At 43.1% G+C, this 11,821-nt stretch overlaps 1 protein-coding gene across 1 annotated transcript in view; it reads left to right on the forward strand.

The window, feature by feature from the left end:
- The window catches only part of POU2AF2 (POU class 2 homeobox associating factor 2), a 30,161-nt gene extending 24,508 nt beyond the window's left edge, over nt 1–5,653 (forward strand). The window contains exons 2-4 of the mRNA XM_055422476.2: nt 1,187–1,229; nt 3,565–3,863; nt 4,936–5,653. Of these exons, the coding sequence (XP_055278451.2) occupies nt 3,576–3,863; nt 4,936–5,337 (690 nt within the window). The 5' untranslated portion in view covers nt 1,187–1,229; nt 3,565–3,575 and the 3' untranslated portion in view covers nt 5,338–5,653. The remainder of the gene's footprint in view (nt 1–1,186; nt 1,230–3,564; nt 3,864–4,935) is intronic.
- The last annotated feature ends 6,168 nt before the right edge of the window (nt 5,654–11,821 follow it).

Genomic DNA, 11,821 nt, shown 5'->3' on the forward strand with positions numbered 1-11,821 from the left:
TACTGCGTCAAAGATCCTGTTTCCAGATAAGTTCACATTCACAGGTACTGGTAATTATGACTTCAATATATCTTTTCAGGCAACATAATTCAACTGACAACAGCCTCAACCTCCTATGCTCATTAAACTGCTATTTTTACTCCACATATTTTTATTGTGTCTACTATGAGTCACCCCCTGTTCCAGACACAGAGAACAAGCCACAGTCAAAGTTTCTACCCTCAGTGAAGCTTCCATTCTACAGGGAGGCAGACACTTCAAAGGGGGCCGTTCAATGGTAAAACCAAACACAACCTTATTTGTGTATGCATGTATGGACCTATAAAAATGTGTGTGTGGTATGCCTGCTAAGTTGTTTCAGTCGTCTTTGTAGCCCTCCAGGCTCCTCTGTCCATGGGATTCTCCAGGCAAGAATGCTGGAGTGAGTGGGTTGCCGTGCCCTCCTCCAGGGGATCTTCCCAACCCAGGGATCAAACCTGCATCTCCCATGTCTTTCACATTGGCAGGCGGGTTCTTTACCACTAGCTCCACCTGAGAAGCCCATAGCCCATTTATATAAATCACTGATACATATTTGAAAAAGGATATTGTGGCTCAGCTGATAAAGAATCCACCTGCAATGTGGGAGACCTGGGTTCGATCCCTGGGTTGGGAAGATCCCCTGGAGAAGGGAAAGACTACCCACTCCAGTATCCTGGCCTGGAGAATTCCATGAACCGTATAGTCAATGAGGTTGCAAAGAGTTGGACATGACTAAGCAGCTTTCATGTTCATTAACACAAACAGTAGAGAAAAAAATAAGGGTAAATTATTTCCTTTCATGTAGCCTATGATTTTTGTCATGTTTACCAGAATCTAAAACTTTGATTTCTTTCTGTCCCTTGTAGAAGTTTGTTTTCTGGTACTTGTATTCAACTTGTTGTCAACTCTCAGTTTCTTAGTAGTAGAAAATAAGCCTTGTGAAATGTATTCTTAATCTTTAAGTTCAAACTTGCAACTGAAGATGACCTGGAGGGACGGGGTGGGGAGGGAGGAGCAAGGACGGTTCGGAGGGAGGGCACACATGTACGGCTACGGCCGATGCATTCTCACGTATGACAGAAACCATCACAACACTGTGAAGCAATTATCTGCCAATTTAAAAATTTTTTAAAGAATAAAACACGCGTGCCCTTCTGTCTTCCAGGGCAGTGTCAGTTCTGCTCAGTCTCCATTTGGCCCGGTACCAGGTAAGTATTTCAGTTCACAGGGGTCGATTCCTTCCCTTTTGAAGTAAATCAGGCATTTAGGTTTCCATTCTTTCAAAGATGCCTTACAAGACTTTGAACATTCTGCTGCTTTAAAATACTTGTTTTTAAAATGTAAAATCAGGAAAGGCAGACCTCATGGCAGCCGTTCCTGAATTTGGAATGCATTCTGTCCAGTATAAGCTTATTGGGCAAAAACAATAGCAATTAGGCCCTTCATACAGTTTTTACAGCTTCCCTGGTGACTCAGATGGTAAAGAATCTGCCTGCAATGCAGGAGACCCCAGTTCCAACCCTGGGTTGGGAAGATCCCTGGAGAAGGGAATGGCAACCCACTCCAGTAGTCTTGCCTGGAGAATTCCACTTCCAAGCTCAGAAGTGGCATAGGTTTTCCCAGTAATCTGGGTCATCTTCAGAGCTGGGTAAGGGAAAGAAATTAAAGCAGGAGAAGATTCTGCATGTCTGAATGTCTCTATACCGTTTTTCCCAATAATATTTACTGTCATTGGAATTTGGCTGTATCTGCTCCATTCTACAGAAGAAAATTTCTGCAACCTCTCTCATCATCTGGAATGGCTCTTCCTCTTTTTAAGGAGAAAAAAATACATGTTTAAATAGCAAAATATTTTTTCTCTGTGCTTTTTTATTTGGAAATCGGAAATGCAGACAGGAGAGCCTGGTAGCCTTTTTTACTTAGTCTCCTTGCTGTTCACAGCCTTAACCACTACAATAGATATAGATTCATGGCATGAAACAAAACCTTATTTGTTGATAATGATTTTCACGGGCACAGATATTTTTTTCTAGAGAAGTATGCTTGTGATGAAACCTCTAACTTCAGCTTTCAAATTCATGAGCAGATTAGAATTCGGGGGTTATAGAATTTAAGAGGGAAACTGAGTGAGTGGAATTGTGCTGTTAAGTTTCTGCGAGGAATTTTGATTTCTTTTGAATGAATGAATAAATTTACATGAATTGTTGCACACAGTATTATACTACTGGGCTTACAGAAAATGTATAAGATGTAAGTTCTGCCCACATAGGGCTGCTGGGTCAACTGGAAAGTGGGCTGCGCTCAGATGAGAGAGTATTGAGCACAATACAAGGTGCTGCCTTGGGTAGCAGGGGTCTCAGTGCTGTGTCTGGAGAGTCGTGTGCAACTGAGTCAGGGTAACAAGGAGGAGGGTCCTGATGAGTCTGTCTTCTCTCCCTGCAGAAGAGTAGGCAGGGTGGGCAGGGACAAAGCTCAGAAGCAGTCCACTGCGTTTGTGGAAAGTAAGAAAAACAAGCACCTACAAATTCCTCCCAGATCAACTCTTTTGTGATTAAGGGAGTAGGTCTGAGCTAACTGGATCACACCCAACACCAGCTGGGGAGAAAAAAAAAAATTCTGTTTTACAGTCCTTCAGTCTATGCTCCTGAACACGTTCTAAATGATACAGGGTTCCCTGATACAACTGAGCTACAGGTTCGGAAAATGTTTAGCAAACACATCTCTTCTCCTCTGGGACTATTTCGCTGGCCTTTACCTTCAATGAGATTCTTAGTTTCAGCCTCTCCAGATTTCCACCATTTTTTCTGTGCCAGGTTTTCCCTTGGCAAGCTTGCAGGGCCCAGGGGAGCTGAGTGGAGACTGAAATTGGCCACGAGAGGGCAGCAAATAACACCAGACTCTTAAAATCAGGAAACCTTTATCGAGGTCCTCTAACTTGGCTTCCCAGAAGCAAAGCAAGGCAAACCATTTTCGGTTGCCTGCTAGATGCAAGTCACGGTCAGTGTACAAAAATTAAAAGGAGAGTACAACTTGCCTCTGATTCGGGGTGAGGTCAACGTCTCACCTTATCTAGAGAAACTGAATCTCACATAGCATGCCCCAGAAGCAGCCTCTTAATCAATGGGGACAAGGCTCCGAAGCTGTGAAAAAGATGCTTCATTAGATAACAGCAAATGCCAGGGGATTCTTATCCTGTCCTCTTTAGCCCAGCCCCTTCCTAGTAGAGTGCCTCCCATACAGAAGGTATACCCCCCAAAAAATGTGCATGTGACAGACACCAGGCAGTAATAACTCCATGTAAAGTGAGCTCATTACCAAAGGCAGCTCGAACCTTAAACATACGAGTTTTGGGGGCCAGAGTAGTAAAAAGCAATATGCCCCTCTATTTAATGCTTTTCAAGCCATCTATCTATTTAAATGTTGGCCTAGGCGTCAGGCCTGCGTTAGAAACACCATGTCACACGTGGAAAGACCAGGCTGCACAGACATGCCTTGACTTCCTCCAAGGAGACATTTGTCCGTCTGTTTTCCCCTTGGCAACAGGCTCACCGGTGATGTCAGGTTACTATGGTGTCAGGAGAGCCTTCCTCTCCGACCCGGACTTTCACAACACCAAGCAGTTTGCCAGCGACGCCTGCACGTCAAGCGCGGCCAAGCCCTTTGCCTGCGAGTCCTCAGCAGGGCAGGGCCACGCGGCCCTGCTGGACCCCTACTTCCCGGAGCCCTACGGGGACCACCGCCCCCCAGCCCTGACCCCCAACAGCGGCACCCTGTTCAGCGCCTCGCCCCTGCCGCCGCTCCTGCCGCCGCCCTTCCCCAGCGACCCCGCACACTTCGTGCTGGTGAGTACTCAGAGGCTCAGTTCAGGGGGCGGTCCCCAAGGTCGGGGTTCCCGCGGCCCTGGGCAGCCCGTGCGCGCAGCAGCCAGGGGTCTACTCGCCCCGGGAGAGGCCAGCATCCACGCCCAGAGAGCCTTCTCGGGGCTTCGGGCCAGCCACACGGTAGGAGGCTCTGTCTATCCAGGGGTTGAGGCGGGACGGCTAAATAGGACGGGGCGTACAGCCATTGTGTTAACACTCTAAGGATTTTGCCAGCCGTTCCCCCGTTATTCCGCCAGCGCCTAAGCTGAGACCCAGCGAGGCCGTCCCCAGGGCAGATGCATCAGGAAGCCTCAGACCTTCCCCGTCCATCCTCCCTCCCGGACGGTTTTTCTGCCGTTTAGAACCTGCTTTTCTCGCAGTTCTTCCGGAGATGAGTTCATAAGAAAGAGCACGAATAACCTTTTTATGCAAAATTGCAAAGCCCGCGAGCACAAAGGAATCAATCTGTGGACATGAGGGTTTAGACCAAACAGGCCGCAAGAGGGTGGGAATTACGTGTACGTGTTCATTTGATACTGGCAACAACTCAGCGTATAGTCATTAAAGCCCCATTTGATGGAAGAACAAAGTGAGGCGCTCAGAGTCAGGAAGCCAGTAAGTGGCCGAGCATTGAATCAAACCTAAGCCTTTCCAGCCCCCAACCTATGAGGCTCCAGGTCTTTGCTCCCTGGGAGCAGGGTAGCCCTCCCAGCCGCCTTAGAAGCCCACCCTGCAATTTAGAGGCTTCTCCTTTCAGGAGTAGATGAAAGGCTGCCTAAATGTTCGTTTTATTATTTTCACATTTACTCATTTAATGTTTTCTGGGGAAAGGACTCTGTTTACACACACACACCTAATTCTAGAGTGAGAAAGGCACTAAAACGTTTACTGTCCAACAGCAGAAGAGAGAGCCGCCTGTAAGGAGGCGCTGGACAGCACAGGGAGGACACCAAGCCTGCTTTGGAGGACACGGGCCCCTGTGTCGGGAAGGAAATGTGTCCCCATCCGACCATCACCTACTGACTAACCCCAGTGACCTTTCCATCCTCCTCAGAGGGACTCGTGGGAGCAGACGGTGCCCGAAAGCCTCAGCCAGCCAGACCCCGTGCCGGCGGATGCCCTGCAGAGCTTGGCACCCAGCACCAGCTGCCTCTCCCAGCTGGAGTCGGGAGGTGCCGCCCAGCACAGGAGCGCCGGCTGGGGGGGGGCCCTCACCGGGGTTCAGTCCTACTCGCTACACGCGCTGGAGGATCTGTACCACACGCAGGGGTACCCCACCCCGGCCCCCTACCCTTTCACCTCTTTCATGACGATGTCCAATGACCCACCGCCCAAGGTGGGGCCCTTCTCCCCAGACGAGGGGGCAGACACGTCTGCCCTCCAGGATGCTTCTCCGTGGACCAAAGAAGACGGGAGCCTGGCGTGGGGGGCATACGAGTGCCGCAGAGCCTACTGAGGGCACCAGAGGACTCCTGTGCTGTAAGTTAGTTCTCTGCATTCACAGACTCTTGTGGTGTGGCAGTTCTTTCAGAAGTGGGTTTTCAGGACAAGCCGTTGTGCCACCCTTTGTTAATAGACGACAGCATTTATTTGTGATCCACCCACCATAACCCCACTGAAACCCACCACAATGTGAATTCAGTCTGTCAGGGACCATAATCTAGGTAGACAGCCTGACAGTGAGGTTTGGGGGCTTAATAACCCATTATGTTTCGAATCTTCTGTTATCTTTGAAGTGTCATTTTAACACTGATAGTTTTCCTTAAATTACATTAAAAATTTTATGGAGCTCATAAAACATACTGATTTTCCTGTCTAATTTTTCTTAGTTATGTACCACATGTGTTCCTCAATAAAAAGAGAATGTATAGGGTATAAAATAGATTAGGGCACATAAAACAAAATGCACTTTATACCATGTGACTTTATAAAGTGTGAAGTATTACATACATTTCTCACCTTATAGGGACTTGCAAATAACAAATAATAACTTGCAAGTAACAAATGTAATGCCATAATAAAATGCTTTATTGTCCTTAAAGTAGCATGAAGCCAGGACACTACAGCTTCATAACTACATGGTTTTGACTCTGCACTAAAGCTCAGGATGTCCAAAAATTAGGCTAATCCAAAAAACAATAAAAGCCAAAAGCTTTCTTTGACCAATGGCCTCTTTGATCAGTTAAGCTAGATATTGTTTCTCTGATGGAATACACCAACAGTTATCAGAGCAGATAAGTAAAATGGATGTTCTATAATCAAATAAGAATGCATGCATTATAAGGAAAACACAGACAACAGGCCTGGACTGTCGGCAAGAAACAACAGACCGCAAAGGGGCTCTGAAGAAGGACATACTGTCGGGTGTACGCACACCTCCTGTTTGAAGAGAGACCTTGTTGGTGGCTCATTGGTCAGAAGTATATAGGTCTTACTTGTATAAAAGAAGAAACTGACATTTGAAGCATCAATCTGTCTCACATGTGTCTGATTGGTGTGGATTTCTTTGCCAGTTAAGCTATCACAGTGATTCCCACCATATACCATGCCTGTCTGCAGGCCACACCCATCATAAACACCCTGCACACACTTTAACTTGGCAAAGCCTGTGTCAAGCTCCACAGGTTACACCCAGAATCTTCCTTTTGTCTTCTTACCACCTTCCTTTCTATATTCCCTTCACCACATTTTTCTAACCCTTCAGGTTTCTCCTAATCCAATGCTTTTTCTCTCCATCTCCTGGGGGCCCAAAGCCACTCAAAATATGACAGGGTCCCACGCTCCGCTTAGAAGTCTAGAAAGTCAAAAACGAATATTAATTCACACTTAGAAGTGAATAATTGATGTTCCTCCTTCTCCGGGCGTTCAAGAGTATATTCTGGTTGAGCACACACACTCCTGATTTGTGGCGTCCCCACAGAAATGCTTGAATAGCAGCCTCTTTTACTCACACTCTTCATCCCACTCCTGGGAGGGCATCCTCAGAGGAACAGGCATTGTTGGAAGGAGCACTGGTGGTCCTTAGCTGCTGGACCGCACTCTCCCCTGGCTACTCCTTCCTCCCACACTCCTTCCCACAGCCTAATCTTTACTTTGCTCAGTATTCACTTTGAGCTACCGTGGAAGTGGGTAGCTTCTACAACAGGAGAGAGAGCTGCCCTTCTGAAGTCTGATCAAACTGGAGAATTTAGTCCTGATCACCAGTATCTTTGGCAGAGCCATCTGTCATCCAGCCTCACGCATACCTGGACGACAAGCCCCACATCAGAAGGAGAAGATCTGGCCATCCCTGGAGGTACAGGAGTCTTCACAAGGAAGGGTCTTAAAGTCACTTTTCTAGATTGACTGTATAAAATTGATAATAATTACAGTCATCTACTGCTTCTGTGTGATACCAAGTGTCACGCAACACAGTAATTATAAATGTATGTGTAAATCATAAATATATGTTCCTGTAACTTTAATTTTGATTTGATTATAACACTGAATATTAGCCATGCTTATTTCTCTTGGTTTGCTGCTTTCTGCTCACCTGTCATGTTCTTCTTCTCACAACCTGGCTCTCAGATAGGTAGAGTTCAGTGAGCAGTGGTGTCTACATCCTTCTTAGAGCACACAAGTCCTTTCATAGTGTTTGGGAAATTTAATTTATAAAAAAGGAGACACACACCAGCCTACAGGCTGCCTAGTGTCCTTTCCAGTTCTCCAGTCAAGTGGAGTGGGGAATGGTAGTAATAATTCCGAACAGTAAATAATTTTTAAGAATTCTATTTAGCTTGACAGTGTATTGCTATACTGCATATATTTTCATTTAATTCTGTTTTATTGCTCTGGGAATTTACAATACTTGTTAAAAAGTGAAATCAAGATATAAACTTATGTCAGGGAAGTTAACTCTATTTCCCTATTCCATTTCCCATTCAAGTACTCTCTGTTTCCTAGAGTATGCCAGAGACTAACTGTACCTTTTTGTAATAATGCATGATGTCAGAAAAAAAAAAATACACCTTCTCCTTTCCCTCTTCTTATTAAACCTGCTCTTTTCAGACTCACAGCTTTCCTGGGGAAATGAGGGAAAATTTAAGAGCTTAGGTTCAAAACACCATCCCTTTTAGGTCCCTTAAGCTGTGAAATAAGCAGAGATTAGTGGGAGAGGGATTGACATACACCCTGCTGCTGCTACTGCTGCTGAGTCGCTTCAGTCATGTCTGACTCTGCGCGACCCCATGGACGGCAGCCCACAAGGCTCCCCCATCCCTGGGATTCTCCAGGCAGGAACACTGGAGTGGGTTGCCATTTCCTTCTCCAGTGCATGAAAGTGAAAAGTGAAAGTGAATTCGCTCAGTCATGTCCAACTCTTCGCTACCTCATGGACTTCAGCCTACCAGGCTCCTCCATCCATGGGATTTTCCAGGCAAGAGTACTGGAGTGGGGTGCCATTGCCTTCTCCGATATACACCCTACTATATATAAAATAAATAATAGGGACTTGCTGTATTGCACAGTAAACTCTACCCCATACTTTGTAATGACCTATTGGGAAAAGAATCTAAACAAGAGTGCATATATGTATATGTATAACTGATTCACTTTGCTGTACACCTGAAACTCATACAGCAATGTAAATAAATTATACTCCAATAACAATCTCAAACAAAGTAAGCAAGCAGAGATGGTGATACCAAGTTCAAGCTAAGAAATCTCCCTAGAGGATAATGTCTGCAAAAAAGGGAAAGCAAACTTTGCCCATGCAAAAACTAAAATAGAGGTGATTGCCTATAAATCACTAAATACAGATATTATAGTTGAAAGTGGTTGTATTTCTCTTATAATATTATACAAATCCCAAAGAATGAGAAAAGAAAACAGTTGTTTTACCTCATTTATTTAATAACTGCTTATAAATGAGCATTGTGACTTGCTACAGCTCAGTTAATATTTAATACAATATGATGGCACTATATTGGAAAAGGGAGAGATTTTAGTACTAGAGTACTGTACAGAAAATTCCACAGAGGGAAAAGAATTACTAACCCCAATAGTAAACTAAATATTTGCATGTATATATATATGTGTGTGTGTGTGTATAAAGGTATTAGTAGTTTCTCTGTGATCCAATTTTACTAAGTTAATCTAAACAATACATTCATAAAAATAAAACATCAGTTATATTTAAAGAATTGAAATAACAATTGGTGTCCAAGGTTTAAGTCACATTACATTACATTCTACAAAAAAAAAAAACTAAAATTATATTCTTTTAAAAAAATTTTTATTTACTCATTCATTTTATTTTGGCTCCACTGAGTCTTCCGAGCTGCGTGTGGGTTTTCTCTAGGTGCAGCAAGTGGGGCTACTCTAGTTGTGTGGCACAGGCTTCCCACTGCAATGGCTCCTCTTGTTGCGGAGCCTGGGCTCTAGGCGTGCGAGCTCAGTGGTTGTGGTACTTGGCTTAGTTGCCCAGCAGCATGTGGGATCTTAGTTCCCTGGCCAGGGATCAAACACATGTCCCTTGCATGGCAAAGTGAATTCTTAATCATTGGACCACCAGGGAAGTCCCTATACTCATTCTTTCACATTCTGTCATTAAGTTCTTTATCAGGTAGCCCTTCTGTTGAAAACAATATTACACTGTTCATCTTATCTACCATACTCAATAAATGCTGACTCTTAAGGGGTTAAGTGCAAAATTGTACCCTCCGGCTAAAGAGGCTTCTCTGACTAGACTCATCAAGGAAGACTCCTGATTGTTTCAATTCTGTGTCCTCAGAAGCTGGCTTAGTGTCCAGCAGGCTGTAGGTGTTCCGTTAGTCTTTGTTAAACTGAACAAAAATAATGCCACAAAGATGAATAACAACTTAGATCCCAACACCGTGGATGACAGTTCTGATGTATAAGAAAATCCTCACCGGGTTTAGTGGTTAACTTAGTCATACTCTTTGCAAATCCAGGCAGTACTAGATATTGAGTTTTACTGGTAATATATTTAAGATGATTGATTTTGTATCTTTAAATGTCTTTAACAAGGAAAATTACTGAACCTTTGAAGTAGCACAGAAAATGTTTTATGAATTCATTTAGGATCTATGTAGACTGTAAATATTACTAAGAATTCTTAGAAATAAAAGTTACTCAATGTTTGGTATTATATCTGGTGTGATTAAAACAAAAAGGATAAATAGATTAGGAATTAGAATCCCTAAAGATTGAACTGAAAGATCAGATTAAATAAATAATAAGAAAATCTTTTATACTTATTTGTAAATGATGAGACCATGATTTATTTGATCTTTGATATTAAAGTGTCCTTTATTCATAATTTCTGATAAATAAGATATGTGGGTTTGCAATATGCAATTGTCAGTATATTACAAGCCAAAAGGAAAAGAGGTAAAAAATGTCCAAGTTCTGAAAGGAAAAAATGTGGATAAAACAAATAATATCTAAGAATTAGCTCCTCACATTGGGAAAATCGATAGCCTTCTCTCTTAACCAAATATCTTAGGTGGAAAAATCCAAAAATTTAAACATAAATGAGCGATTACTTATTTCTTAGCCTTGATAATATTTCTTAACCTTGATAATATAGTCATAGGTTTTTATCATGGTAATCTTAATGCTTTTGTATGTCTTAAATGTTGCATAATAAAAATGTTTTAAGTAAAAGATGAACTTTTCAAGAAGAATTTGATGGTATCTTCCTAAATGATAAACTATCAAATGCTCATTCCCCATGGAAGTCTCTTAAAGTAAAAACTTTGAATCTGTTTTATGGAAAGAGTTTGAATTACCACAAATCATTAAATAACCTTAGTATAATAGTTTTCCTGGTCATTTTCATATGGACCAAGCATTAACACTGGTCCCAGTAAGTACTTGTTTCCTCCATATTTTTGGAACTTGATATTACCCACAAGGTTTGGTAACAGTATTCCTCAGTAAGAATGACAAAAGAACTTTGCATTAATAAAGAGAATTTATAGCCATAGTCAAATTTAAAGGGAATAAACTCCTTCTTTTTCTTATACTGAAAGTCTTTCCATATCCATGTATCAAATGTGTGTAATTTAATAAAATCTCCTACTTTGGGGGAAAAATATAATGCTTTGCAGCGCCCTTTGCATACAAAAGCCTGCCAAAACTTTTCAGTTAAAATATTCAGCTTAAAACTTTAAAAAGAAATGTATTCTATGCCCATTATTCTGGTGCAACAGGACTTCAAGATGGTCAAGGACCGACTAAGAGTTTCTAAGATCAGTAGCTCGGAGATCTGAAATACTATAATGCATGAAGACTTAGAGAAACTATGGATGGTGAACCTCAAAAAGAAAGGGTCTGCAGTAGGAGTGGAAGGAAGTGTGATAACTTCTACAGGCTTAGCTCTGGGCCTGGTCAAAGCAGGTCATCATTATACACTCGTTGAATGAATGAATGAACCAATGAATGTACTGGACAGGCCCATAATGAAGGAGCAGCAATGTGGAAGTGGGAGAACAGGTAATCACTCACCAAGCAGGTGATGGCAGAAAGCAGGACTATCTGTCTTTATATTCCTGGTGCTTGATACCAGGCTAAGCATGTAGATGGTGCTCAACTAACACAACACATTGGATTTTGGCTCAGCCAGTCATCATTTTATTTAAAGCAGTGGAACAGGCTGCCTGACATGCAGTGAGCTCCCATGTCTTCAAGACTCATCTACAGGCCTACAGCTCACCCCAAGGGTAGAGGGAGCCTTGGCCGGACGACCACCAGCAGGGATGTTTGAAAAACACTCCAAGTCCATCTCAGTACCTCAGAGATCCCTTTAAACATCCAACCATCAGGACCCTGTGTTACATTTTGTGTTACAAGAGAACCTGTTAAAGTCCACAACATTTTATTTTTCAGTCTTTTATTAAAAACTCCAAAGGGATGATCAGGACCTCAGGGCAGACACT

The sequence above is a fragment of the Moschus berezovskii genome, chromosome 14 (genome assembly GCF_049115385.1).
Source record: "Moschus berezovskii isolate FMDL1 chromosome 14, NW_MosBer_1.0, whole genome shotgun sequence".
Lineage (NCBI taxonomy): Eukaryota > Metazoa > Chordata > Mammalia > Artiodactyla > Moschidae > Moschus > Moschus berezovskii.